Source organism: Vidua macroura, chromosome 17 (genome assembly GCF_024509145.1).
Source record: "Vidua macroura isolate BioBank_ID:100142 chromosome 17, ASM2450914v1, whole genome shotgun sequence".
Taxonomy (NCBI): Eukaryota; Metazoa; Chordata; class Aves; order Passeriformes; family Viduidae; genus Vidua; species Vidua macroura.
Genome location: NC_071587.1, coordinates 8,331,195 through 8,356,913, shown reverse-complemented (window position 1 = coordinate 8,356,913; position 25,719 = coordinate 8,331,195). Strand labels below are relative to the sequence as shown.

Here is a 25,719-nt window from a genome sequence, read left to right as displayed (position 1 = left end):
CAGGAATGATGCCACAGGCTGGGCCATCTCATTATTTAATCCCTCTCTCCTACTTCACTGAGCTGAGTTCTGTGGTCCCCACTGCAACCTGCCAAGGCACAAGGGGGCCAGACATGGTGCCCTGAGGAGGGTTGGACATGGTGGACCCTCATTCCGTGTGGGAGGCAGTTCCTGCACTAACAGCTCTCCATTCCTGTTCCCCTTCAGACCAAGGACTCTGAATCCTTCATGCTGAGTCAGGATAACTGCAGTGCAGCAGGATGGGAATCCCTCAAGGAGCTGCAGCCAGCGCCGGAGGCTCCGGCTGCTCCAGCCTTCAACCCATCAGCACTGGGTGTCCTGCCTTGCACTCTGCCTTGGAGCAAAGTGCTGCAGCTGTGCTTCAGTTCTCACACTGCTCCAGTGGAAACCCTCCTCACGTCCTGCCCCGGCTGCTCTCAGACAGTGCCAGCGGCACTTGGCTGCTGCCAAGGGACTCGGAGTAAGTGACACTCAGAGACTGGGCTGCATCCCACTGGGATAAAGCAGCTTGGGAGGGCAGAGATCAGACATGGTAAAAACTGAGCATTGAGAAGGGGAGTTCTGGTCCCCTGTGAAGCTCCTTAGCAGGATTTCAAGGCCAGTCTTGATGAAGCTTCAAGGAGATTGCCAGGACTGAGGGGATTCCCAGGATCAGCCCAGGCTCAGCGCAGAGGGGTGAGTGCTCCCCTCAGCTGCTTTTCAGGTATTTGCTTCTCTTCTTCCCTGGCTGAACTGACCCAGAACAACACCAGGGTCACTGAGCTGCTTCATCCTCAGAGCCCAAAACTGGGGTGAGACTTTGCAAGTCTGGGATCCCAGTTCAAGCCTGGGATCCTCAGTTGAAACCTGTGGTGCCAGGCAGGTGTGAGCAGACATCCAGGGACTCCTGTGCTCTAGAGCAGTGAAGAGGCAAGCACTGCCCCTTGAGATCATCCCCTGTCATCCAGACTGCCATGGATTAACTTGTCACTGCAGCAGGAAGAGCCTGAGATGTGTCTGTGGGCAGCAAGGGAAGGGCAAAATTCCCTTCTTCCCCCCACAGCTTCCTTGCATGGAGGAAGTGCAGGGGCACTTTCACATAGCACTCACTTCAGAGAGCTTTAAACAGCTCCAAGCCAGGGAAAAAGATAATCTTCTAAATTCCTGGCATCTGCTCTACTAAAAAAAGAGCTATAAAAAGTCAAACTCATTCACGGCATAAAATGTAGCTCTGCATCATCATTGCTACAGGCTGGAAAATGCCAGAGGGGTTCAGTCTTGTTGACTTCCCTAAGCAACATCTGTCTAAAAAAAAAAACTCTTGCAGTCAGCACAACTGCCTCAAGCCCAGCTTTTAGCTGCCTGAGCACACAGTCAGGTTTGGGGACAGAGCTGGGGCTCAGGGGGACACGGTTGGGTTGACCCAAGAGACATGAGTGTCACCCTGGCCACAAATCCTAGTGCAAACTGTCTGCATCCCGCTGGCACACAGCCTCACCATGGCTCAGGGGGCAGGGGGTGGCTGGGGGTGTGTGATCACAGAATCCCAGAATGGTTTGGGTTGGAAGGAATCTTCCAAGATCATCTTGTTCCAGTGCACTGCCATAGGCAGTGATGCCAACATGTGGAAAAGCACGTGGGAAAAACAGACAAGGGTAAGCAGGGTCAGGTACAATGGTCTGGGACTCCCAACACCACCTCCAAATGAGACTAGGAAAGGACTTGGGTGACAGAGAGTTGTATGATAAAATAACTTCTTTGCTTTCTTTCTTTAGAAAACATCTTTCACACATGGTATAAAAACAGGTAGTTAAGAAATAAATTTCAAGCGAGCTGTACCAGTGAGTTTGGGGCATCCTCCCCCTTCCTGTGCCTCAGCAGCAAACTCTCTTCTCAAACAATAGCATGTCAAAAAAATGCAAGCAATTCCTCTGTAGGAAATACTGTTAAATTACTAAACCCCCCAGCAAGCCCAAACTTACACAGTTTAAAACAAAGCCAAACAGTTTTCTATAAAGGGGACCACGTTCTTCCCCAGAAATAATGACCCTGGATGCAGGTTTTTATTCTGATAAAATACTGATCCTTGCTGAGGGCTGGAAAATCAGTGGCCAACACCTGGTGAGCTCCCAGGAGCTGCCCCTGCTGCTGGCAAGGGGAAGCTGCTGCTCACACATTCTATTCTATCCTATCCTATCCTATCCTATCCTATCCTATCCTATCCTATCCTATCCTATCCTATCCTATCCTATCCTATCCTATCCTATCCTATCCCATCCCATCCCATCCCATCCCCTCCCATCCCATCCCATCCCATCCCATCAGCAGTGACACAGCTGCCATGGCACGATGCCACTTCATCACTCATCTCTCATGCTGCTTTTCAAGTTATGTTTGGAAAGATGAATAAATTAATGAAGCCTCAGAAGATAAAAACCAAAACAAAGAGCACCCAAAAAGCCCGGTTCATGCTCTCAGGCCAGCTGGAAGCGCTTGCGGACCTTCTCCTCAATGGAGTGGAGCTTGACCATGCGCAGTGCGTCCAGCAGCTCCTTGGTGACTTCAGAGTCCTCCTCCTTCTTGTGAGTGAGGAAAGCCCGGAATTTCTCCTGGATGGCTGCCTTGGTCCATGCTGTCTGCTTCTTCGGCGAGCGCTCCAGGATCTGCTGCAGGCGCTTCAGCTTCTTGACGGGGATGTTCTGATACACCACAAAGTCTATCATGGCTTGATCGCAGTCGTCATCTTCTGCAGCTGGTGGGGGAAAACAGCCCGGGGGTTAAAGGGACATGGGACAGCACAGCAGAGCCCTGCCAAGGCTCTCTGTGGGACATCTGCCCAGGGATCTGGTGAATGCCCCAGGCCTGGAAGTGTTCAAGGCCAGGTTGGATGGGTGTTGGAACAACCTGGTCTAGTGGGAGGCTGAACTTCCTATCAGTGATGCACCCTGCACGGGGCAGTTGGAAAACAAGGTGTAGAAGTTCTGTAGAAAGTCAATGTACCTATTCCATGCTCCTCCCCATCAGGGAATAGAAGAAAAACACGGACAAATCTGAAGCAATTGCAGTAAGTATTTACACATTCTTTCTCCTGCAAGTTTCTGTTTTCCCCTGCAGATCTGTAAACCTTGTAACAGGACCAGCCCTAAGCACAGACCCAATCAGGGCGCTGGGATGGGACAGATCCGGTCCCAGCTGGTGGAAGCTGCTGGAGTGCATCCAGCATAAGGAATGAAAACAGAAAGAATTTTAAAAAGGTCAAGGCCAAAGGATTACTCAATCAGGGAGAGATTAGCCCAGTTTCATGCCATTGCAAACTGGGAACGGATTCACTGGTTATAGTGGGTGGGTTGCTCAGGCTCTGCCTCTCCGGCAGGCTCGGCTTGATGATGAGCAGATCCCTGTGTGCTTCCTGAGAGGAATCATAATAAACTGGAGTTAAAAAAAACCTTCAGTTCCCATTGCTGGGGCCTCCTCCCTCTATAAATATCTGCAAAGGGCTGGTCCGGCTGTGGGGGCTGGTGCCTGACGCACGTGCTGCTGACACTGCTCTGACTGGCTGTCCCCCACCCTGGGACTGCATCCCACTGGTGACAGAGCTTTCTGGTCTCTGTGTCAGGATCACACTCCTGGCAGGGAACTCATGGTGTGAGTCAGGCTTTGTAAGGAGAAATTGCTGCGCTGGTGGTGCCAGGAGAGCACGGAAAGGTGAGAGCTGCCCGGGGGGAAGCCTCCACGTTCCCTTGCCACAGAGGAAAATCTTCTAGAGCCATGGGATGTCCTGAGTTGGAAGGGACCCACAAAGTTCATTGAGTCCAAGTCCTGGCTCTGTGCAGACCACCCAAAACCCCTACAACATGCCTGACAGCTTTGGCCATGACCACTTCCTTGGGGAGTCTGTTCCAGTGCCTGACCACCCTGTGCATGAGTTTCATTAAAGCTTTTCTACCAACCTTCATCCTGATGAAAGAATGACATTTTTTCACTCCAGAACAGCCTCCCCTGGATGTGATGAGGTCCTCATTGCTTTTCAGATTTTCAGGACGTGGCAGTGTGATAATCTCATCCAGGCTCATTTTCCCATTAAAGGTTGGACCAGATAAATTTTCAAAGTCCCTCCTAGCTTGTGCTCTTCTATGGCTTTATGACTGATTATATTTCTGGAAGCATAAGGGTGAAGGGACACTGCCATCCAGACCAGTCACATGAAATCAGTTTCCCATGTCTGGATCCTTAGGGTGGAGCAGGTGGTTCCAAACACTTCCAGCCTCACCTCAACTGGCATCAGGCCCTTGGATGGGTTTGGGGGCCCTTGAGATGGTTTTTCAGTCCCTTTCTCAATCCCTAACTTGGAGAGGGAGCATGTTACAAAGCACCCTTGGAACCGAGCCTTTTTCTCTGCCCTGCACCTCTCCCCTGTTCTTTTGCCAAGACAGGTTGAACCAGGTGGTCCTTGAGATCCTTTCCAAGCTGGGATTCAGGGATTCTCTGATGTGTGCCCATTGGCTGTTCCTGCCCAAGCTTCCCCCTCTGCCATGGCTCAGCACTATGTCTGCACCATCACGGTGACGTGATTGACACCACGTCTCCACTTTTACACCTGATGGGTCAAAATCCACCCCACGCCAGCTCCAACAAACCTTGGGCTCTGCTCCACCCAACCTGCACGAGATGTGGCTGCCATAAAAGCTTCCAGAAAAGAGGTGCAGCCAGGAAAAAGGAGTGCAGGAGCTGTGCCAGCAGCCAAGCTGGGTGCCTCAGCTGCCAAAACTATCCCCTGTCCCCGCACTCCCAGTTGTCCCTGGTAAGAGCCAGCAGGATTTCACTGTCAGCTCTTTGTTCTCACTGTGCAGTGGCTGTTGCTTAAGTCCAGCACCCTGTCTTTGTTCTATGGGACTGACACTGGACGGAGATGAAGGGAGACAGACTATTTTAGCCATAATTATTATTAATTATGGATCACTCCATGTTTTTACAAGCCATTTCACCTCATTTGCATCTAAGTAGAAGAAAGTAATGAGGAAGCTTGCCCTCACCCTGGCAGCATCAGCGCTGGCACGCTGTGCCCGTGGCTCACCTGCTCCCTCTGTGCTGTTGCCTCTCCCCGGTCTGCAGGAGGTGCAGAGGGTGTCGTGGTACTTGTTGCCCTGCACATTGATCACCTTCCCTTGCTGCTCACAGTCCTGGTGTGGCTGGCAGGGATTGGTGCTGGAGTTGGAGGAGAAGAAGCCATAGGGGCAGTCATGGCACTGGGTGTCCTCGAAGGGGGTACCTGTGCGTGGGGAGACAACAGGACTGTCAGGTGACAAGCTGGCACAGGAGCAGAGGCAGCAGCTGGGGATGACGCCAGACACTGTTTGAGCATGAAGGTGAAGTTTTGGAAATTATCACTGCTAGCATCTCTCTTGGGAATTGCATGTTCTCATGTGGGGCAAACAGCAGTGCTTCCCCACTGTGCTGATAAATTGTGAGCAGCCCACAGACATGAGAGGACAACCAGAGGACATCTCATCTACTGGGTGAGGTGAAAAGGCCACCTCCCAGGCAGGAGCCAGCAGCCAGGCTGGTGGCTGAGCTGCTAAACCAGCCCTTCGGTTCCCAGGGCCCTTTTCCCCAGAGCCAGAGGCTCCCGACCAAGTGAAAGTAAAAGTCTCTGTGGAGCTGAAAGCTCAGCTGTCCTTGGCCACGCTGTCACTGCTCCCCTGGCTCCGGGCCAGCACTTCCCTTGTGTCACAGGGCTGATGCCACACGGGCAGGATTGCACTGAGCAACATTCCCGTTCCCTGGGAGCAGAGGGAAGGGCTGGGGGGCAGATTTCCCACCCCTTTCACCTCCTCTTCACAAATCAAATTACAAGCAGTTTCTATGTGTTGCCACCACCTTTAGGCTTTCCCAGGAGTCTGATCTTTCAGGTCCCTCCCAGCCCAGACCATTCTGTGATTCTGAGGCACAGCCATAACCCCCAGCATCTGAGCCACTCTTTACAAATGGGAAATCCCAAAGAAGTAGATTTGCCATGGGGGATTGCACAAGGATCAAAGCCTACATCCAACCCAAACAGCAAACTCTGCCTACAGCCCCCAGTCCACACCTTCCCCAGCCAGACACCAGCACTGGCAGGTCCAGGACTCTGCCCACCACACTGGACACTCAGTCCTTGCTGTGGTGTTCAGGTGGCTGGGCTGGGGGGCAATCATCCCCACACAAGAAGCCATTTGCAAAAAATAAATAATAATAACAAAAAAACCCAGCTTCTTCTCAAATATCCAGCTTGCTTGCATGGCTCCTCAGTCCTAACGCCAACCCTCCAGACAAATTTCATGTTTAATTTCAAAGTGCTTCCCTGTAACGCTTGGAGATCTTCTTCCCCCTTTGCTGTGTTACTGTATTTTGTCATGTCCTATAGAAAATTAAACCCCAAATCTCAATCATAAACATCAGCTGAAGACAACAATTTTCCCTCTGGCTGGTGAGCCTGGAGCTCTTCCATGCCACACATGGAAGGACTTCAAAAGACTCCATGCTTCAAAAGGCTCCATATTTCAAAAGCCTCCCCACTTCAAAGTCTGAAGCAAGACACTGCTGGGTTTGCTGGTGCTGCCCACACTGGTTTGCTGTCCCCTGCTGTGGTTTCCAGGCAGAGCCTGGTCCTCAGTGATGAGTTTACACACATTTGGAGCAATTAAAGGACCAGAGAAATCTGTACTGGGGAAACAGCAGGACAATAAATCCCCTAAAATACCTGGGGACTTAGATCACACAAGGAGATGGAATCTCAGACTCAGGAGTCAAAACAAAGCTGGTTTTGTGGATTAGGAACCTGGCTGTGTGTCCACTGTGTGTTTCCAACACTGCCTCTCCAAACCGCTCAATGAAAAACACAAAACTGGCCCCAGAGCTACACACATTCCCCAACCCTGCCCTTACATCATCAGCCACCTTCTTCAGCCCAGATAATCAGCATTCCCAGCTCCCGGGCTGCCTATGTAAGGAGAAGGGAGCTGATGAATGGTCAGGAGCAGCTTGGACCTTCCCACCTGCCCGTGGAACAGGGCCAGTGGCTGCTCCAGGGATGGCCAAGTCACAGCCTGGCTCTGCCTGCTGTGGCAGGTGAGGCAGGTAGCTGGGGGCGACACAGCCCGGCAAAGTGTGCTGCTGGGGATTTCAAAAGCTTTCAAAGTGATAGCTGGGAGAAAGCCCAACCAAATTCCTCCTTGGAAAAGAAGCAGGAGCACGCCGGCAAGGATGGCACTGTGCCAGTACCAGAGCTAAAAGGGAGTCGGTCAGGCTCTGGACAGGCACTGGCTGCTGTATTTGGCTGCTGTATTTGTCCTTGATTTTTATCTCCCGCGGAGATTTTGGGGCGTGACAAGAGCCGTGTGAGGATGCACAGTGCCCGTGTTACTTACCCGGCTTCACAGCCCCGGAGCCCGGCGGACACTCGGAGTGCCTGATGCAGAGCTCCATGTTCGAGTAGTAGCCCTGCTGGCACTGGCAGGCGCGGTTGTGCGTGGCATTGCACTGCTGCACCTCCACCTGCTTCTCCCCGCAGATGACGTTGCAGTAGCGGCACCTCTCCAGGTAGTTCCAGTACTGAGTGTAGTGCAAATCCGGGCAGGGCTCGCACACCGTGGGTCTGTCCTTGGAGCAGTGCTGTGCCACGAAGGTCCCCGGCGGGCACTGCTGGCATGTGATCCTCTCGCTCGTCACAGCATCCTTCCACTGGTACGTGGGTTGGGCATCGCAGGCGAGCTCAGCCAGCAAAAGGAGGAGAGCCGGGAGAATCCACTACGGCAAAGACAGCGCAAAGAGCCCTGAGCTCATCCTCAGGCAGAGGCGGGAGCAGCGAACGCGGCTGCTGCGGTTACAGAACTTGTTATTGTTGTAGATACAAGAAATTGCTCTCCTTCCCCGTGCTCTTCCCAGCCCAAGCACCAGCTGCTGCCCTCCTTTGCCATCCCAGCTGACAGAGCATCCTTCCCAAACCCATTTATGATGCATTCAGAACCCAGCTTCCCTCATTCACAACTTGGAGCAGCTCCAGCACATTCCCCTCTTTCACCCCAGTCAGTTCCCCACCACTGCAGTAAGAGACACCTTTGCAAACCAAGAAGCAGAAGGGATGTTTTCCAAACTAGCAGATACAAAGCATGCTCCCTAGCACCTTTAACACTTTTTGGAAACCCAGATGGTCAGGATAGGACTGAATCCCGGAGCTTGTTGATTCTCCCTTTCCTTTCCAAAGCCCACGTGCCCAGCCTGACAAGCAGAAGATCCATTACCTTGGATGGATGCCTCAAACTCGGCACGTGGCAGGATGGCATCGCTCCGAGGGCTTCCGAGCGCCGGGATCAGCAACCTGGGGAGACAGAGAGGGTTCCTCAGGGGCTGGGCCGGAGCTCCTGTCTGCAGCAACAGGTTCAACCCAACCGGCCAGGGTAAAATCAGAGGGAGATGGGGAAGGGCTGATAAGGAAGGGCTGTTGGGAAAGACTGGGTTTCCTCGCCTGCTTTCTTCCGAGTCAGCCCTTCCTCCGAGGGAGATGCCGGCTCTCCCCAGCGCAGGGAAGGAGCAGAGCCTTATAGCGGCTGCGGGTGGGAGGCTCTGGGCACCCCCGCACCCACGCAGAGCCAGTGGAATCGCTCGGGGGAGGGAAACCACCCCCAGCCTACCGCAGCCGAAAGGGAGCAGGAGTTGGTGGGGAAGCACCCAAGGTCTCCTTTTCCTCCCCTTCCTTTCCATCCCCATCCCAATCCCATCCCTCGGGACCGGCTCCGCTCACCGCACCTCTGCCTCGCACCTCCGCACCGCGCCGCTCCCCGCGGCCGCAGCGCCTTTATAGACCGGCCCGTGGGAAAGACCCTTCTTGGGGAGGTGACATCGCTGCTCCATCCCGGCCCCCCCGACTCCATCCCGGTCCCCCGAGCCTTTCCCGATCCCGTGCCGCGGCGGCACCGGCTCCGCCTTCGCGTCCCGGCGCCCTCCCTCACCCGAGCGCCGCTTTCGCTCTCGTTTCTGCATTTGCCTCTACAAGTGAAGCTTTCAGAGCAATGAAGTTCGTTTACCTGTGTGGAGGAAGGGGGCGAGAGGGTTTCGCATAGTTTTTCAAAGCTCTGTAAGTTTTACAGGGGGTTGGTGAGAAATCGTTTTCTGGCAAGGGGAAAGGCAGGGAAATTCCCCAGCGAACGTTCTGTTCCCCGGCTGTAAGCGCCAAATAACTTCCCAGTAACAGCAGCTGCCTCTCGCTGGGAGTTTGCCCCGTCAGAGGCAGCCCCGAGGGGCCGATTCTGGCTGTGGTTGCGGGCAGTGAAACCAGCGCTGTGGGAAGCATCCCTCCGGCCCTGCCCAGGGGCTCCGGGACCAGACCCCATCCCACTGCCCCTCCGAGGGCACTGACCCTGCCAAAACAGCCCCATCGTCAGCGCTTGGGCACTGCATTCCTAAAGCCGGCTCCGAGCTTCAACCCTCTCCTTTCAGGAGCACCGAGGATGACAGCACCTCCAGCTGTGACACTAAACACGGGTACCTTTTGTGGCACAACAACATCCCGCAGCTAAGGAGGTCAGCACTTAAATCCCTTACAGGTGACAATGCCCTAAGTCTTGGACCCCAAGGATTCAAATGAAAACTGAGCTCAGCCTTGCAGGTACAGCCTTGGCAGACCACGCGTTCCAGTGCCTCGTTCAAGTCACGGGACTCCTGCAATTTTCCTGCTCTGTCTCACCAGATTCCCTCTGAGCAGACATTGCTGAACAGTCAAAACCAGAGCAAATGCTTAAAAAGCAAATGCAAGTCTCTGCAAGGATGAGGGAATCACCGTGAGGACCTGAGAGGATGTAGAGGTTTTTCTGCTCAGGAGTCAGCAGCCAGCTCCTCTTGCAGATCACTACAGAGAATTAACAATTCTGTATTTGCCTTCTGCCTCTTGCCTCCAGCTCTCAGCCACTGGGGCTGCGGATGGAGAATCTCATGGACTTTATTCTGAACACTCTTAAAGATCAGACCTACAAGAGCTCAACACACCATTCACCAAGAAAATCAAACCCAGTTCTCCACTACCCAGAAGGAGAAGGAAACCCCAATGGTCAGAAAGAATCCAAAGCTCCTTCCAGAAAGGTCAGTTTCCACCCACCTTGGTTAAAGAAAATCCTCTGACTCCAGCAAGAGCCGAGGTGGGGGTCAGTACTACAGTCCAACAGCAGGGTCTGGGCTGTATTTATTTGCACTTTACACAGAACAGGTGATGGGCTGATTTTCACAGGCCACTCTAAAGTGGTTTTTCATTTTACTGCTCGTTCATCTCGATCCCCTGTGGCTGTCCAAAGTAATCATGATGATTTGTAACTCATTTTGACATAATCCTTGAGCCAAGTACTGCTGCTTTGTCAGTGTGCACCAGCTCAGTAATTAATCAGCTAATCTCCCAGCCCTGCCCTGATACTGAGGCAGGTTTTTTTGGGTGAAACTCACCACCTGATTGGACCCAGTAGAAAGCCCTGCTCTGGGCTCTCCCACCTGGGGAGTTTCAATGGGATTCCTCTGCCTGAGGCTTGACCACCCAGGAGCCACAGAGCGTTTCCTTCTCCACAGGCAGAAACACAATTAAGTTTTCCATCCCTGGATTTCACATGGAACCCACAAGGTGTATGAAACAACAGCAGGTGGTTACATCCTGAATGGCACCTGCTGGCAGTCCCTGTGTCCCAGCCATGCCCCTGCTGGGATGGAAACTCCGAGTCCACAGCTCCTAGCTGCACTGCGATGCCTCATCAACAATTATTTTTGTTGTGAATTTGATAATGACAAAAACATGCCAGATGGATGCTCCTAGAGAGCAAAACTACCTTAATGGGACAGAAAGGGCTTCCCCAGACAACTTCCTCAGACTCCAACATCTGGTGGAACAATCACCTTTGATTAATCTTTTTCTGTCTGTTCTTTTGTTGGTCCAACAAACCTCCCAGAATGGGTTTATAGGTCACTGCCTGATTACCAGAAAGCAGCAACACAACTCGCTACTGACTGACCAGTGGAGGTAGCATGGAAAAGGAATTCAGCATCACATTGCCATGGCTCTGACTTCACTTCTCCATACAGGGCATAGTTTCACACTCCAGGGTGTTCAGCAACACCTCCCAAAACTACTCTTGCAAAATAAGGTTTCTTGTTATATTCATAGAAAATTCTGTTAAGCAAAGAAATCCCTCACTTCCCATCTGTAACCACTTTGCCAGCCAGAGACAGGGCTCATCTTTTTCCTTACGGAACGTTTTGCTTTGCAGCTTTTGGTCCCTTTTGTGAGTCCTTTCAGTTTTTTGGGGGGAGAAAAAGCCAGCAGGAAAGGTTTGTTCAATGACACACCACAACGTTCCACGTCTAGTCATAGCACTGCAAGGCAAGGGCAATCAAAAAATTAGTATCTACTTCCTTCATGATCTGTCAGCCATGTGTCATTTGCTTCTGAAAATCAGCAAGGAGTGTCCAGGGTAGGTTTCTGTCCCCCCAAGCATTAAGTAATTTGCATAAATTCCTCTAAGCATCTAAACTGATACAGAGTTTTCTGAAACAGTTTTCTCACTTTCTGTTCCTTATAATTAATTGTCCCTGTCTTTCCTTCTTATAAATTCAATAGGTTTCCAGATGACAGAACAGTCCTGACTGCTGGGGACCCTCTTCTTCAAGGTCTCATAGAACCACAGCAGGGTTTGGGTTGAGAGGTACCCAAAGCTCATCCAGTTCTCCCATCTCCAGGACCCATTAGCATCCACCTGTCCTGCCCCAGCCACCAACAGCAAGGATGGATTCCCAGATCCACTGCAGAGCAATTCCCACTGCACCAGAAATCAGGACCAAACCCAAACCCACCCCAAACCAAACCCATGTGCACTGGCAGATGGACTGGTGGGACTGTGGCGAGTTTCAGAGCTTGTCTGGCTGGGTTCACCTAGTGAAGGGCAGTGACTGTAAACCTCTTCAGCAAGATAATCCTTCTGCTGAAGAGTAAGAGATGAAGAGGAGTCCCCTGGACAAAGGGATAGAATGTCCTGGGTGAAGGGAGAGAAAAACCCTCAGCAAGTTTTCCCCTCAACGTAAAAAAGACAAGGAGCTACTGAGGAGGATCCAGCAGAGGCCATGAGATGATGAAGGGCCTGGAGCACCTCTGATGAGACAGAGCTGAGCCTGGTTAGTCTGGAGAAGGCTCAGAGGGGATCTCATCAATGCACATAAATATCTCCAAGGGTGCCAGACTCTTTTTATGGTGCTCAGCAATAGGACAAGGAGCAATAGCCATAAACTAAAACTCAAGGATTTTCACCTAGCATGGGGAATAGCTGTCCATGGAGGTGGCAGAGCACTGGAACAGCTGCCTAGGGAGGGTGTGGAGTCTCCTTCTCTGGACATTCCAAACCCACCTGGATGCATTCCCATGTCCCCTGCTCCAGGTGACCCTTCCTTGGCAGGGGGGGTTGGACTGGGTGATCTCCAGAAGTCCTTTCCAACCCCAACCATTCTGTGAATCTCTTGGAGGCACTGAGATACTCTCAGCATTGTTTCTCTGCCCTGTCTCAGAACAGAGGATCCCCAGGCTGGAAGAGTCCTCATACTAAAATAACTCCAGGAAAAGGCACAGCTTTAAAACTACTTCAGCTGAGGGGAAAAAACAGCATCATAATACTTGTCCCAGCCAACCTCTTTCCAAGCATGTGAGGTGATTCAACCCCACAATGATTTTCAAGTATTTCCTTCTGCCTTGCTGGATCTGGCAGCATTTTTGCAGCCCAGGGCAGGTAATTCCCATCGGCAAACCCGACCTGAGCCCTGGGGCCACCATCCCTGACACGCTCATGGCTGTGCTGTGGCTTCCCTCCAGTGGCACAAACAGTCAGCTGCAGCTTCCTGGGAGAGACCTTCCCAGGAGACCAGGCACTGAACTACCCACCAAAAAATGACATTTTACTGCTCACTGCTCCCAGCCGCACTCCAAATATTTTTCTGTTAATTTTTACAACACACCTGTGTTTACATAACACTTTTCTGTCATTTCCCCCCAGTTATATTTGAAACATCCAGGACTTCATCTGCATTTTTTATTCTTGTTTTGCTGCACTGAATAGATACATGGCTAGAAGGTAATATTCATCCACAAACTTAAACAAGACAGAATAGATGATAGCCCAGAACGACCTCAATTCCTGCCTAAGCCTTTGTTAAATGTAATCAAGTACAGAAGTTCCCATTTCACTGCCAGCAACTCTGAGATTTGAAGAGACACTGGGTTTGAATTCTACAACCAGGAGAAATAGGAAACTTTGTTAAAATGCAGCTCACCTTTCAATTTTATTAAGAATAAAATTTTATTAACATAAAATTTTCCAAACTCCATTGATATGAAAATCACCTACAGGGTACAACCTTTCCACTTCCTCCTACCAGGGCCATTAGGACTCAATATCCAATGCTTTTATATCTGGTTATTTTCTGGTTTTTAATTCCTTTTTTTTTAATCTAACCAAATAAAATTTAGACCAAATGGTTTTATTTTATACCCTAATTTACAGCAGCTACAGAAGATTTAAAATTGGTATAATTTTTTAGCTTAACCACTTATATCCACTACTCACAGAGAGTGGAAGTATTAAGGAATTTTTTTAACCCATCTAACTTGATTAATTTAAAAGTTTTAAAACATTTAGTTCCTTTTTCTTCTTCTGGAAAGCAAATCTGGTTACACAGGCACATGGAAATACCATCACTGAGTGAAGAATAAAGCCTCCTTAGAAGCATGTTCAAAAAAATCCCACCATGGTGGATGATGGAATCAGGCTTTGGGATGCACAGCAGGTGAGAGGGAGCTTCTGCTCACCATCCACCAGTGGAATTTGTCTGTAAAAAATGATCCTTTCAGTATCTTCTGCTACTGGACACAATGGCTGCTGCCAAACCCCGAAGAGTGAAGGTGAATCACCTCTTCCAGGAACACCAGTGGGGTAGGGATGGGTAGTCTGTTCTCCTCAGCCAGCTCAGTTCCATTGCAGGAGCACTCCTGGGGTTTTTCCATGATCTGGTATTACCTGAAGGGCCCATAAAATGACAGCTGCCTCCAGGATATAAAATTTCAGCCTAAGAATAGCCACAGGAGAATTCAGAGGACAAAATAAGTAAAAAATTAACTTAGTTCTAACAGAGGACAATGTTCTGCTTTGTCTCCTTCAGAGAGACTTTTCAGACTTGATCACCTTTGCTGGGAAACGATCTGTGCTGGTGTTCAGCTCGTAGTCCAGAGACAAGGATCACAGGGGTTTAAAAGAACCTCCATCCTGCTCAGCCACTGCCTTCTGCTGGCACAAAGGCCTTCCTGCCCTTTCTGTGGCGGGATCAGGACCAGAAGAAAACTTGGATTAATCGCTGCCTCTTCACATCACTGCGGCACTTGGGGCACTTCTTCACCACCTGTAGAAATCAACAAACAAAACACACAGGGAATGTATTTATTGTGGAGAAAATGCCATAAATGGAGGGAGTTTTCATGTAGGCAAATAGTGACAGGTTAAGGGGCAATGGTTTTAATCTAATGCTTCCCTGTTTCAGATTACATTTTAGGAAGAAATTCTTTACTCAGAGGGTGCTGAGAGGCCCTGGCACAGCTTTCCCAGAGAATTTGTGGCTGCCTCAGCCCTGGAAGTGCTCAAGGTCAGTTTGGATGGGGCTTGGGGCAGCCTGGTCTAGAGGAAGGTGTCCCTGCCCATGGGAAGGGGTGGGAAAAGATAAGCTTTAATGTCCCTTCCAACCCAAACCACTCTGTGAATCTCTGATATTAAAATCTTTACCACATTTTGGCCAACATGAACTACAAGCCACAGCAGCCACCTGTCAGTCCCCGAGATCGTATCTGCTGTTTGCAACCTCCCTGTTACCACACAGTCAATTATTTCCTTGGTAGTAATACAAAGAAGATGAGGCTTTGTGGCTCCATGCAAAGTGGCACCAGACTTTACAGCACTCGTTCCAGCTATGACACATCTGGAGGACTGAAATACAGGAACGAGGAAATGTGGAGCTGCAAGAGCTCTTGTGAAGTACAGCTGCACCTGTGAGTAAAATCCTGTCAACTAGCTGAGCTCCCTGAGTTCCTGCTTCCTCTTGCACAGATGACAAGGAAATGTCTCCTGGGCATACTCGGACAAGGATGACACACATGGTCATTGCCAAGAGTTTTTTAGGGGAACCAAGTACATTTATTTCTTCATAGCACCCCACACCTTTCTCATTAGCAGCACGAGACATGAAGACACAAGAGGCATCATTTCTCCATTCAGGTTTCAGTTTGCTTCTTCACTAGTCATCAATTTTAAACTAATTTGACTTGCAGATGAATCCGAACTTCCTCTCATAGCTTGCAAATTACTGCTAAAATTGAACTGGTCTGTTTATTTCAAAAAAGAGATAGCAATTTTTTTTTTTTTTAATAAAATAATCTTTGGGAGAAGATTGCCAGCTCAGGAGGCCTAAAAAGATGGGCAGCCACATCAGGTGCACTGCACAGCCTTCCCTGAAGTGTGGAAGTTCCTCATGAGAATCACAGAGTGGTTTGGGTTGGAAGGGACATTAAAGCTCATCTCATTCCAAACCCCTGCCACAAGCAAGGACACTTTCCAATATCCCGGGTTGCTCCAAGCCCAGTCCAACACAGCCTTGGACACTTCCAGGGATGGGGCAGCCACAGCTTCTCCAGACAGCCTGTGCCAGGGCCTCACAGGGAAGAATTTCTTCCCAATATCCCATCTGACCTCTGGCAGTGGGGAGCTATTGCAAGAAAAGGTGCAGACTGCAAAGTAGGCTAAGGCAGTAGGATTTTTGTTCTGGTGACATTAACTGAAATATCAAAAATGGAAGGGGAGAGGAAAGGTCACTTTATTTCCCAACAGCCAGTGCTTGCCAAAGGCAATTTTAACTGTAACATTTAACTGTGAAATCTTCGATTATTTGCCCATATTACAGATAGTCCAAATGAAAATAACTTACTCTTCTTGGAAGACCTGTATGAATAAATGCATTTAAACACTTGGAAGCAGCAACAGAACCTCTGGAGAGAAAACCACACCCCAAAGCAGCATATCCCAGTCCAGTCTCTGCAAGGCTTCCCTAACACTGAATCACCCAACATGCTCCAGCACTAATCCACATAATCCGCCTCTAGCTGCAGGGAATTCATCTGCTCTGCTCCTCCAAAAGCTTCTAAAAGCTTCCAAAATTATTCACCACCTCTCCCCACCACTCTTTCATTAAATAACAAATTGGACAAGATCACAATTTGCAAACCCCGTGTTGTGAATGATGCTCTGAGTCACTTCCTTGGTGGGACAATATGCACCAACGGGCTTTTGAGCTGAAAAAACAGTGAGTAAGTTATTAGGAAAGAAAAACAGGAGTTTTAAATGTTCTGTCAGTGTGACAAAGCCCAATCCCATCCGATGAGAGTTCAGAGCTCGGACATGGTTGCTCATTTCCTGCTGGTAAAGGTACCCCTGTCCCAAACACATGGATAGGATTGACTGTCCAACCTCACTGGACATGAGTGGGAATGGATGTGGTGGGACATGACTCCTCTGGGACTGGTTTCAGAGAAACCAACTCCTGTTTGCAATCCTGTGTTTCCCTCTCATCTGCATGACCAGCACAGCTCTGCCTCAAAACAGGAGAAGCATCTCTGCATCAGCACAAGTTACATCCTGAACTACAGGGGGATAGGGGAGGTTTGGACAATAGGAAGAATTTCTCCATGGAAACGGTAGTAAAGCACTGGAACAGGCTGCCCAGGGAAGTGGTGGAGTCACAATCCCTGGAGTGTTCAAAAAACGAGTGCCTATGGCACCTCAGGACGTGGTTCTAAGGTGAACACAGTGGTGCTGCTGGGTTGTTGGTTGGACTTGATGGTCTTTAAGGTGTCTACCAACATGAATGATTCTATGACTCTGTATTTGACTTTTCATTAACCAAACAACACCTGAATCACATCATGAGCCACTTAACACTCCTGTACGCTGAGAACATTAATCACTACACAGGAATCTGTAAGGAAGATTAATCAGGCAAGTGGCAAATACAGAAATAATAATAATAAACGTAAGATTATTCAGTAAGTAGCAAATATGGAAATAATTACTAGCAAATGACCCATGACTCATTTCCTCAAACATAGAAATGGGATATCTAAATAGAAGAGAAAGAACACTTCCAGTTGGAAGGGACCTACAGTGATCCTACAGTCCAAGTGCCTGACCTCTTAAGGGTTGAACAGAAGTTATGACACTGTAATATTAAAGAGCATTAGGGCCTCTCTAGGAAGCCTCTTCCAGTGTTTGACCATCCTCTTGGTATAGAGATGTCTGCTAATATCCAGTCTGAACCTCACTGGTAAAAGCTTTGGACAGCTCCCATGAATCCTGACATTAAATCCCAGGGAGAAGAGCTCAGCACCTCCCTGTGTCCCCTCCTCAGGAGGGGCTTTGGACAAGGATCTGGAGCGACAGGACAAGGGGGAGAAGCCTTAAAAGAGAGCAGGGTTAGGATGGGATATTTGGAAGAAATTCTTCCCTGTGAGGGTGGTGAGGCCCTGGCACAGGGTGCCCAGAGAAGCTGTGGCTACCCCATCCCTGGAACTGTTCAAGGCCAGGCTGGAAGGGGCTTGGAGCAACCTGGGATAGTGGAAGGCTCATTCCAGGGGTTGGAATGAGATGAGCTTTAATGTCCCTTCCAAGCCAAACCATGTTTATTCTATATTCCTCTTGGACCAACTCTGTCTTGGCTGCTGTATTTTATTTGGATGTCAGTCCAATGTTTTCTGTGCTTACCTGACAATTCAATGTCTTCTGCCTGAGAAAAAGACCTTTCTCTGGAACTTGGAAAAACAGATTATTTTGTACTTCCTTATAGATTGACAAGCTGAAGAAGATTTTTTTCCTTCTGTACTGTTTTTGGATATTCTTGCGATCAGCAGCCTTCTCATCACATATGAATGTTTAGAAACCCCTCAACTCTTGCATTACTCTGCTTTTGGCTGCTGAATTAAATGCTGGGTAAGATGCTCCAAAACCCAGGCACCCTGGGACCAACTACATCCTCTTACCTAAAGAATTTCAATTTACTCAGCTGGGAAAACTAAGAAACAGGAGATGTCTGAGCAGGAATTCAGAATCACAGATTCACAGAATTGTTTGGTTGGGAAAGACCCTAAATGTCACAGAGTCCAGTGGTTGACCCAGCACTGCCAAGTGTAGCTCTCAACTATGCCATTAAGTGCCACATCTACACATCATAAAGCCATCCAAGAATGGTGACTCAACCACTTCCCTGGGCAGCCTGTTCCTTGTTTGCCTCATTCTCATGCTTTACAGTAGGATTTTGATGGGGAAAATTATGAAAATGAAAGGAAAAAAATTTAAATAAACATTAAAATATTAAAAAAACAACAGAGTTTTTCAAGTTGACTCCAGATCTTGTTGCCTTTGTAGTTTTAGACCAGAAAACACGTGGAGGCAGCTTGGAAAGATGCAAAGGTGTAAAAATCCCAGCTTAGGGCAGAGATCTGCCTCCAATCATATTGCAAACCATGGGAAACAATGGATCAAGTGGTAAATCTTCCATTGGCATTTGGGTGTTCTTCCTGGAAAGAGAAGAATTCTGATTCCAGGCCTGTTCACATCATTCTCCTGAAAAGCACAAAATTCCCCGGCAGTTTTGGAAAAAACCAAACCAATAAACAGGAGAACCTTTAAGAACTGCTTCCAGCACGTTTTGCAGCAAGTGAAGTCACATAATGGGCATTTAAAAGGCACATCATCCTCGGATTTGCAGTTAGAGCAGTGGAATCTTCCTAGAACAGAGGGGAGGGTGAGGAGAGAGAAAGAGAGGGAGGAAATGACTAAATTCCTGTAATCACCTGTGAAATTCTCATGTATCCACACGTCCAGTGCAGTCCAGAAAACAATGACCATGAGTGTAACGAACTACCTCAACAGTGCCCTGCCACATTATTTCTTTCAAGTGACCTCACAGTCTCTTGATGCTTCAGATCCCTTTAGGAACTCGGGTCACATCCTTCCTTTACGAGGAAGTTGCCAAGAAAAAAATCCCTAAAGTTCTCAGGAAACTACTACAGCATTGTGACAAAGACAATGAAGAACTTTGAGAGCACATGCAAGGTACAGAAAGCACAGATTCTCCTCAGCAAACCACACTAATCACACTGCACCTGAGCAAACACAGGCAGGAACCAGTGATTTCATACACCATCAGTCTCAGTCTTAGTCTTATTTCTGTAATTTATCTTTATTCCCAAGTATTAGAAAATTACATCCCAAACCTCTCCTGTACCTACCACACTCCGGTTCCATCTCTAGGGGAAAGATGGGCACAACTTCAGAGTCTGTGGGTGCTCTCACATTATTGGTTTCTGTGGACACTTCAGTCTTTGGCAACTCAAGTTCACTTTTCCGGCTAAAGCAGAAGGAGGAAATCTTACTCTGAGTTTTTTCTGGTGCCCCACTTTTAGAAGGGGCTGTGTCTGGGGGGGAAAAGAGAAAACCAGTGTACAACCTGTATCATGCAAAACAAACACTAGGACTCTGCAAAACACTTTCAGCAGTAAATTCACTCAGTTGTCATTGCATAAGGAAAAAAACAAATTTAAAGAACTAGTTTTTATGCCATAGTGCTTGGCAAGAGATGTTTTTGATAGATACTAACACTAATTCAATATTACTGAAAGACACCCTTTATACTGAATTAGTTCTATGGCAATTCTTCCTACAGAATGGGCCTTGATCCACTCTTGCTCCCATCCCACTTAGATATAATAATTCTGCCTTCACCCTTAACACACTTCACAGTTTAAGTATGGCAGAACTATAACTAATTTCTTTCTTATTTCCTTGCACTTCCCCATCTCATGTTACCTTTTATCTTACTCCTGTTTGAGTGTGTTTTTTTTAAACCAATGTAGAGATAACCAAATGCTTTGATTCTCCTTGACAGGCCTCAGGCAGGGAGGCCCAAGCCCAGGAGAGGGACTTTTCACAGGGGTGGGGAGTGATAGGACAAGGGCAAATGGCCCTAAACTAAAGGAGAGCAGGTTTAGATTAGAGATTAGGGGAAATTCTTCCTTGTGAGGGTGGTGAGGCCCTGGCACAAGGTGCCCAGAGAAGCTGTGGCTGCTCCATTCCTGGAATTGTTCAAGGCCAGGTTGGATGGGGCTTGGAACAACCTGGGATAGTGGAAGGTGTCCCTGCCCATGGCAGGGGGGTGGAACTGGATGAGGTTTAAGGTGTCCTCCAACTCCAACTCAAGCCAGTCTGTGATTCTATGATTCTGAGGCTGTTGAGCCCTACCCAACATAATAATAATAAGTAAGATTCTAAACTTGTGACAACTGTTCATTCCCTACCTTTTATGTGGCTGATTCCTTTTATGCAGCTCTCCAGGCTCTGGGGTTTCCCTTCACTTTGCTCCAGCTGTTGCAGTTGCTTCTCTCCATCACCACAGACCATTCCAGTCAGGTCCTTACACAGCTCTCTGAACTGCTCTTTGTGGTGAGGACGCACGAACATGTAAAACCCTGGCCAAAAGAAAACACAGTCAAATGCATAGGGAAATCAATGCCTGACCATGGAAAACTCCTTGCTTTGGAGGGGAGAAATTCTTTGGAAGTTGAATAATACCAGTCAGATTCCTCAGAGTATCTTCTCTGGTGAAACACTTGATGCTTTTGTGATTTTTATAATTACGAGGTTTTCCTTGCCAGAAGGCAGATGAGTATTTAGTATTGAAAATAATCTCAATTTATCCTGAAATTCTTCTACTCTCTACAGCTCAGAACAAACACCTGCCCCAGCACTTCACCTGACAAGTGATCTAAGAACATCAGGTATACACACAATATCCAGAGAGACTCTCAGGAAGGAAATTTCTTACTGTTTGGTTGACAAGGATTCACAACACACATACAGAAATTCTAAAAAACCCCATTATGACTTACTGCCAAGCACAGACAATTCTACCACAAAGTCCTCTGAGGTCAGAATAGTTGCTCAGAAGAGACAGTGACTGTGAAAGAGTGCTCAGGGGGAGGTTATGACTCATAGTGTCACACAGCTCATCTTCTCCCACTCTCCACTTTGCCAAGACTAATCTAACTAGTTAACACACCAGGATAAGGGTTTTCTCTCACAACTTGCAGACTATGGTATCTGTTCAAGGCCAGTGGAATGTTTGTTGTTATCTGCTAAAGATAACAAATAAAATTCCATCAGCATTTCCCAGCATAAACCAAATGTATCATTTCCAGCGAAGAGTCACCCCAGAGACGTGGGAGAAGGTGGAACTGAGGTAGCACATCACACAAGATATCACCATTGAGGCAGTCAGGAGCAACATATAATGCCTCTTCTTCTTTTAAACAATTAAGTCCAATTTCAAATTTTAAAAACCTGTAGATCCCTAAACCCTTCCATCACTAAACCCATGAAAGGAAAATAAAATAAAACAAACCACTTCGGAGAAAATAAATTATGTCACAGTTCCAGAAACATTTTCAGCTGAAGCTCTGTAGAAGAATAGTAAATCAAAAGCTTGACTACTTATCCTGAAACCTGGAAGTGATCTAAGAACTTAGCACCAGTACAGCAATCATTGGTCATGGGAATAAAATTGGGTCAGTTCAATAGTCAGCACTGTCTTTTCTAAAGAGCAATTGTAGTAATTGAGGAGAAAAAACAGTCATGGAAGCATCTAACTGAAGTTAGGTGGGATTAAGGTTAGGACTGGAATTACTGAGGTCTTGTGTAATGTTTTTAATGGACAATTTCAATCTGAACAGACAGAGATAACGTTTTATAACCTTGACATTTTTTGCTCTCTGAATAGCATTCATTGAACACATTGCTCCTGCTGCTCCACTGATCTGGGTAGCTAAACCAAAAGGTGAGACCTCACATGAGATCACAGTGCCCACACTTTCCTTTCAAATAAATAAGAGTGATTTTTAAAAACCCCTTACTTTGTAGGAGATGAAAGTCCTGTGGCCTCTCGGTGGTGAGGGTTGCTATCACCGACACCATCGCACCGTAATCATCCGTCTTCTTGTAAGCCAGCAGAGCCTCGTAGAACTGCCTGTAGCTGCTTTTGTCCAAAGCCCTCTGCACATCACTGAGGTAGGCAGTCCTCAGGGCCTGGTGATGCTCTCTCCTGGAGCCTGGAGCCTTTTCAGCCTCTTTCCTTGGAGCTGCACTGGCATTCTGCCCTGAGAGACAAAGAACGCGTGAGCAGGGCTGGAGGAACAAACGGGTCACTCCATCATAGCCACTTCTCACTCCGTTTGGAGGGAATTCCTGAACTATTTTGAAGTGGTGAAGCCAACCCCACCTGCTCAGCCATACACCTCCCTGTGGCATGGCCAGACCTGCTCCTGGGAATGGCAATGCAGCAAAATTATTCTGGGGATCACTTTTAATCTCTTCTGGAGCTCCTTGATCATTTTAAATGGAGAAACGTGTCAGAAGGTCACTAGGGAATGAGGAAAAGGGGCATGGAGATCAGCAGTAAATCAGGTTTTGTGGTCCACTGAAGGAGTAAAAGCATCTTAAAGAGATGGGTAAACCAACTCTGCTGGCCTGAAATGGGCAATTTCAAAGTACACATTTCTCACCCTTTGTCACCAATAAGAGTGGGGTGTGTGTTTCCCAACAGGAAAACAATGTCCAAAAATACTATCTAACCTGATACAACACTCAAGAGAGCACAAGAGTCATGTAGGAGGTCTAGAAAAATTAGGAGCAGCTTGGAACATCCTGCTAAATGCCAACTGAACTTTATTTACAATATTATTCTCCGATTTCTGGTATGTTTTAGAGAAAAAGTTCTGGTTTGCATATCACAGGCATGCAAATATGGATGAAGGATATGATATTTATGTATTTAAATGTATTTAAATTAACCACCCATATCTTTTGGTATCTGGAGCCTTATTATGATAAAGATAATTAGGTTTGAAAACACAGGTTTCATTCAATTTCCTGGAAGGGAAAACACTTGGGTGTGAATTTTATAGTCAGTATTTATTGCATATCCTAGAGCTCTCTTATATTTCCACAGAAGCTTTCTTTTCTTAAGGAGTGAGGCACAGAAATAATGCATCCATTTACTCCTATTATTTTCTCAATAACTTTTAGTGGAAACAAGCTTCTGTGAAACCATTCTAATGGTTTCAGGAAGATTCTGCTTTATTCAAATATTCTCAAAATAGAAAAGAATATGGGAAAACAAATCAAAAGAAACAGTATGGCTTCACACATTGAAAGCATTTAAAGCCTTCCAGGAAACTGGTTTGTTTTTTTAAAGAAAGGATTATCATTTGACTATTCTTTGTCCTCTAAAGAAAGACTTCTAAGCTGTCCAATGATCCTACTCATTTCCTTGTGAGAAACACAAAAAATTCCCAGCTGTTCTCAGGAAAACCCATAATTAAATAATAAATGAGCCCATGAGCTTGAAAATAAATACTGGATGGAGTGAGATTAGAGGGATGCACACAGAGATTACATTTGCTACTCTCTGTTTCTGCAGAAAAAACAGGCTGTCCACAGAGGGAGTGTACACATTACACCAAGAACAAAATGAAACAGTTTCTTCATACCTGAATTCATACTGATGTAATCTTAACTCACACTCCTTAACTGGCTCCCTTTCATGGACCCTGGACAAACAGGAAGCCCAGCAGATCTGTGCTCAACCCCCACTTTTCCCAGGTCAGCCTCTACTACAAGTGTCTGGCTTCAGCTGGTTTCTTTCACATCCACCTTGATTTAATTTATTGACTTTCGTGTTTTGTTTTGCACAATCCTTGCTGAAAATTCTGAATTACCATCCCTCCCACCTACAGAGAGCGAGCCACTGTGCTAGGCAAACGTAAAGAACATTGATTTGCTCCGGGAGAACTTCCAGTCAGTGATGAAATAGAACAGACTGGGTTTTTATTAAACATGGAGGGTACCTGCACTATTCAGTCCTGTTGCCAAGTGGGATCCTCCCTGGTTCAGGTGGAGCCCAGGGTTCAGCTGAGCACACGAGGCCTCGGAGAATGTACTTTTCTGCTGGCTCTGTTTTTCTTCTGTTAAATGAAACCAGTCCATTAACAATGAATTTATGGAAGAATGAACATGGAATGATGCATTTCAAAGTATGCCATCCTGTGTTGAAAACATCTGAGCAACCAACAGACGCTGTGGCTGCCTCATCCCTGGAGTGTCCAAGGCCAGGTTGGACGGGGCTTGGAGCAACCTGGGATAGTGGAAGGTGTCCCTGCCCATGGCAGGGGGTTGGAACTGGATGAGTTTTAAAGTCCCTTTCAACCCAAACCAGTGTGGGATTCCACACAGATTTATTTCTCTGATGATGAGCTAACACCCAACTTTTTCAGAACTTTACTGCTCCAGGACATCACAGATTTGACAAGTTCTGTGAGGACACAATCGCCCTCTATTCACAATTCTGCCCATTATGTGGGCAGCAAAGAAGACACACACAAGGTTGTTTAATTCCCCACACTAAATTATTTAAGCAGATCAGTAAAATCCCCTTTTGAAACAAAGTGACATCATTATCAACTCTGCAGTAACCAATGCCCAGGCATCTGCACAGCTCAAGGGAAGGCAAGAGCATCATGGAGAGCAGAGACTTAGCTCAGTATTGATTAAATTGAACTTCCTTGCATTTCTACATATCAGACACATCCTGCTCTATGGGTGAACAAGGACATTGTCCTTCAATTGCTACAACTGAACCAAGCTCCTCACCCATTCTCTTGGCCAGGATCTCCCTCTCCTCCCGTGGGAGGCTGTGCTCAGGTTTGTAGCCACAGCCCACTCCAGTCAGATTACAGCACGCTTCATCAAACTGCTTTTTATGCTGGGGTCGAACAAACTGGTAAAAATCTTGCATCAGAGAGAGGGAAACGGGGGGGGGGAAAAAGAAAGAAAGAAAAAAAAATCAATCCACAACAGGCAATAAATGCTACCGAAAGCTACAACAGCGGAACTTTAAGGTTAGATAAAAAGGTGCAACTAAATAAATTAAAATCAAAATGTTTTTATCTAATATTTATATAATAAGCACACTTACAAATTACACAAAGGTCAGCTATCATGCAAACATTGAGCAGTATTATCAGCAGTAGGTAAAACCTCATTTTTTCACAGTAAATATAAAGTAACTCACCTCTCACTGAAACAGCCCTTGAGGTGCCTCAGAAACCATGAGATCCAAGTAACTGCTAGGCTGATACTTCAAATAACTGATAAAGTGTTAACTTTACTGTAACTCCTGCTACTTACTCACCACAAAATGCTGGCCCACCAGAACCCTAAACATCAAATCACTTTAGATTTCAGGTGCCTGACAGTTTTCAAAACTAGACTTAGACCTTGATTTGATGATCAAATATTTTCTTATTTATGTAGATCATAGCAAATTGGGAAACCAAGTGACTGAGCTTGCCATTCTTTAACCTTAGAATTTCCCTGAAACTATTTACAAGATGAAAAACTATGCATTTATTATTTCAGTTGATGAAAATCTCACATTTGTTCACAAATGTCACATTTGTTCACAAGCTGAGAGAGAAATGTAAAATTCCACAGAAAATACTGTTAAACGAGAAGAAATCTTGGT

At 47.3% G+C, this 25,719-nt stretch overlaps 2 protein-coding genes and 1 long non-coding RNA gene across 16 annotated transcripts in view; 1 reads left to right on the top strand and 2 right to left on the bottom strand.

The window, feature by feature from the left end:
- Positions 1-1,722: 1,722 nt before the first annotated feature.
- TNFRSF6B (TNF receptor superfamily member 6b) lies at positions 1,723-9,134 on the bottom strand. 4 transcript variants are annotated; one of them, XM_053993283.1, is made up of 5 exons: positions 9,063-9,134; positions 8,280-8,356; positions 7,407-7,785; positions 5,075-5,269; positions 1,723-2,752 (listed from the first exon to the last, which is right to left on the bottom strand). In XM_053993283.1, exons 2-5 carry the CDS (start codon positions 8,319-8,321, stop codon positions 2,475-2,477), a joined length of 894 nt encoding a protein of 297 aa, XP_053849258.1. In that variant the 5' UTR covers positions 8,322-8,356; positions 9,063-9,134; the 3' UTR covers positions 1,723-2,474. The 4 variants fall into 4 exon arrangements, with proteins under 4 accessions (XP_053849258.1, XP_053849260.1, XP_053849256.1 ...); XM_053993285.1 differs by lacking the exon at positions 9,063-9,134 and adding an exon at positions 8,988-9,035; XM_053993281.1 differs by lacking the exon at positions 9,063-9,134 and adding an exon at positions 8,785-8,924.
- On the top strand, positions 8,369-13,085 carry LOC128816035 (uncharacterized). The gene is made up of 3 exons (XR_008439775.1): positions 8,369-8,435; positions 9,475-10,113; positions 11,630-13,085. It is a non-coding gene; the product is annotated as an uncharacterized LOC128816035 (long non-coding RNA).
- Positions 13,086-13,456: 371 nt separating this feature from the next.
- The window catches only part of RTEL1 (regulator of telomere elongation helicase 1), a 45,377-nt gene continuing 33,114 nt past the window's right edge, over positions 13,457-25,719 (bottom strand). For 5 of the 11 annotated variants that reach the window (XM_053993273.1, XM_053993272.1, XM_053993271.1 and 2 more), the window contains 7 exons: positions 24,846-24,983; positions 24,044-24,160; positions 22,052-22,294; positions 20,441-20,611; positions 19,376-19,561; positions 18,768-18,871; positions 13,457-14,448 (listed from right to left, as the gene is read on the bottom strand). In XM_053993273.1, the coding sequence (XP_053849248.1) occupies positions 14,374-14,448; positions 18,768-18,871; positions 19,376-19,561; positions 20,441-20,611; positions 22,052-22,294; positions 24,044-24,160; positions 24,846-24,983 (1,034 nt within the window). In that variant the 3' untranslated portion in view covers positions 13,457-14,373. Of the gene's footprint in view, positions 14,449-18,522; positions 18,662-18,767; positions 18,872-19,375; positions 19,562-20,440; positions 20,612-22,051; positions 22,295-24,043; positions 24,161-24,845; positions 24,984-25,719 lie in introns of those variants that run through there. The other 6 variants (XR_008439774.1, XR_008439773.1, XM_053993278.1 and 3 more) reach the window with 6 other exon arrangements.

Coding starts and splice junctions, on each gene's coding strand:
- TNFRSF6B (XM_053993283.1), bottom strand. CDS start 8,321: ATGCCATCCTGCCACGTGCCGAGTTTGAGGCATCCATCCAAG. Junction 7,786..8,279: donor GTTTGAGGCATCCATCCAAG/GTAATGGATCTT, acceptor TCTTTGCCGTAG/TGGATTCTCCCGGCTCTCCT. Junction 5,270..7,406: donor CTCCGGGGCTGTGAAGCCGG/GTAAGTAACACG, acceptor CCCCACGCACAG/GTACCCCCTTCGAGGACACC.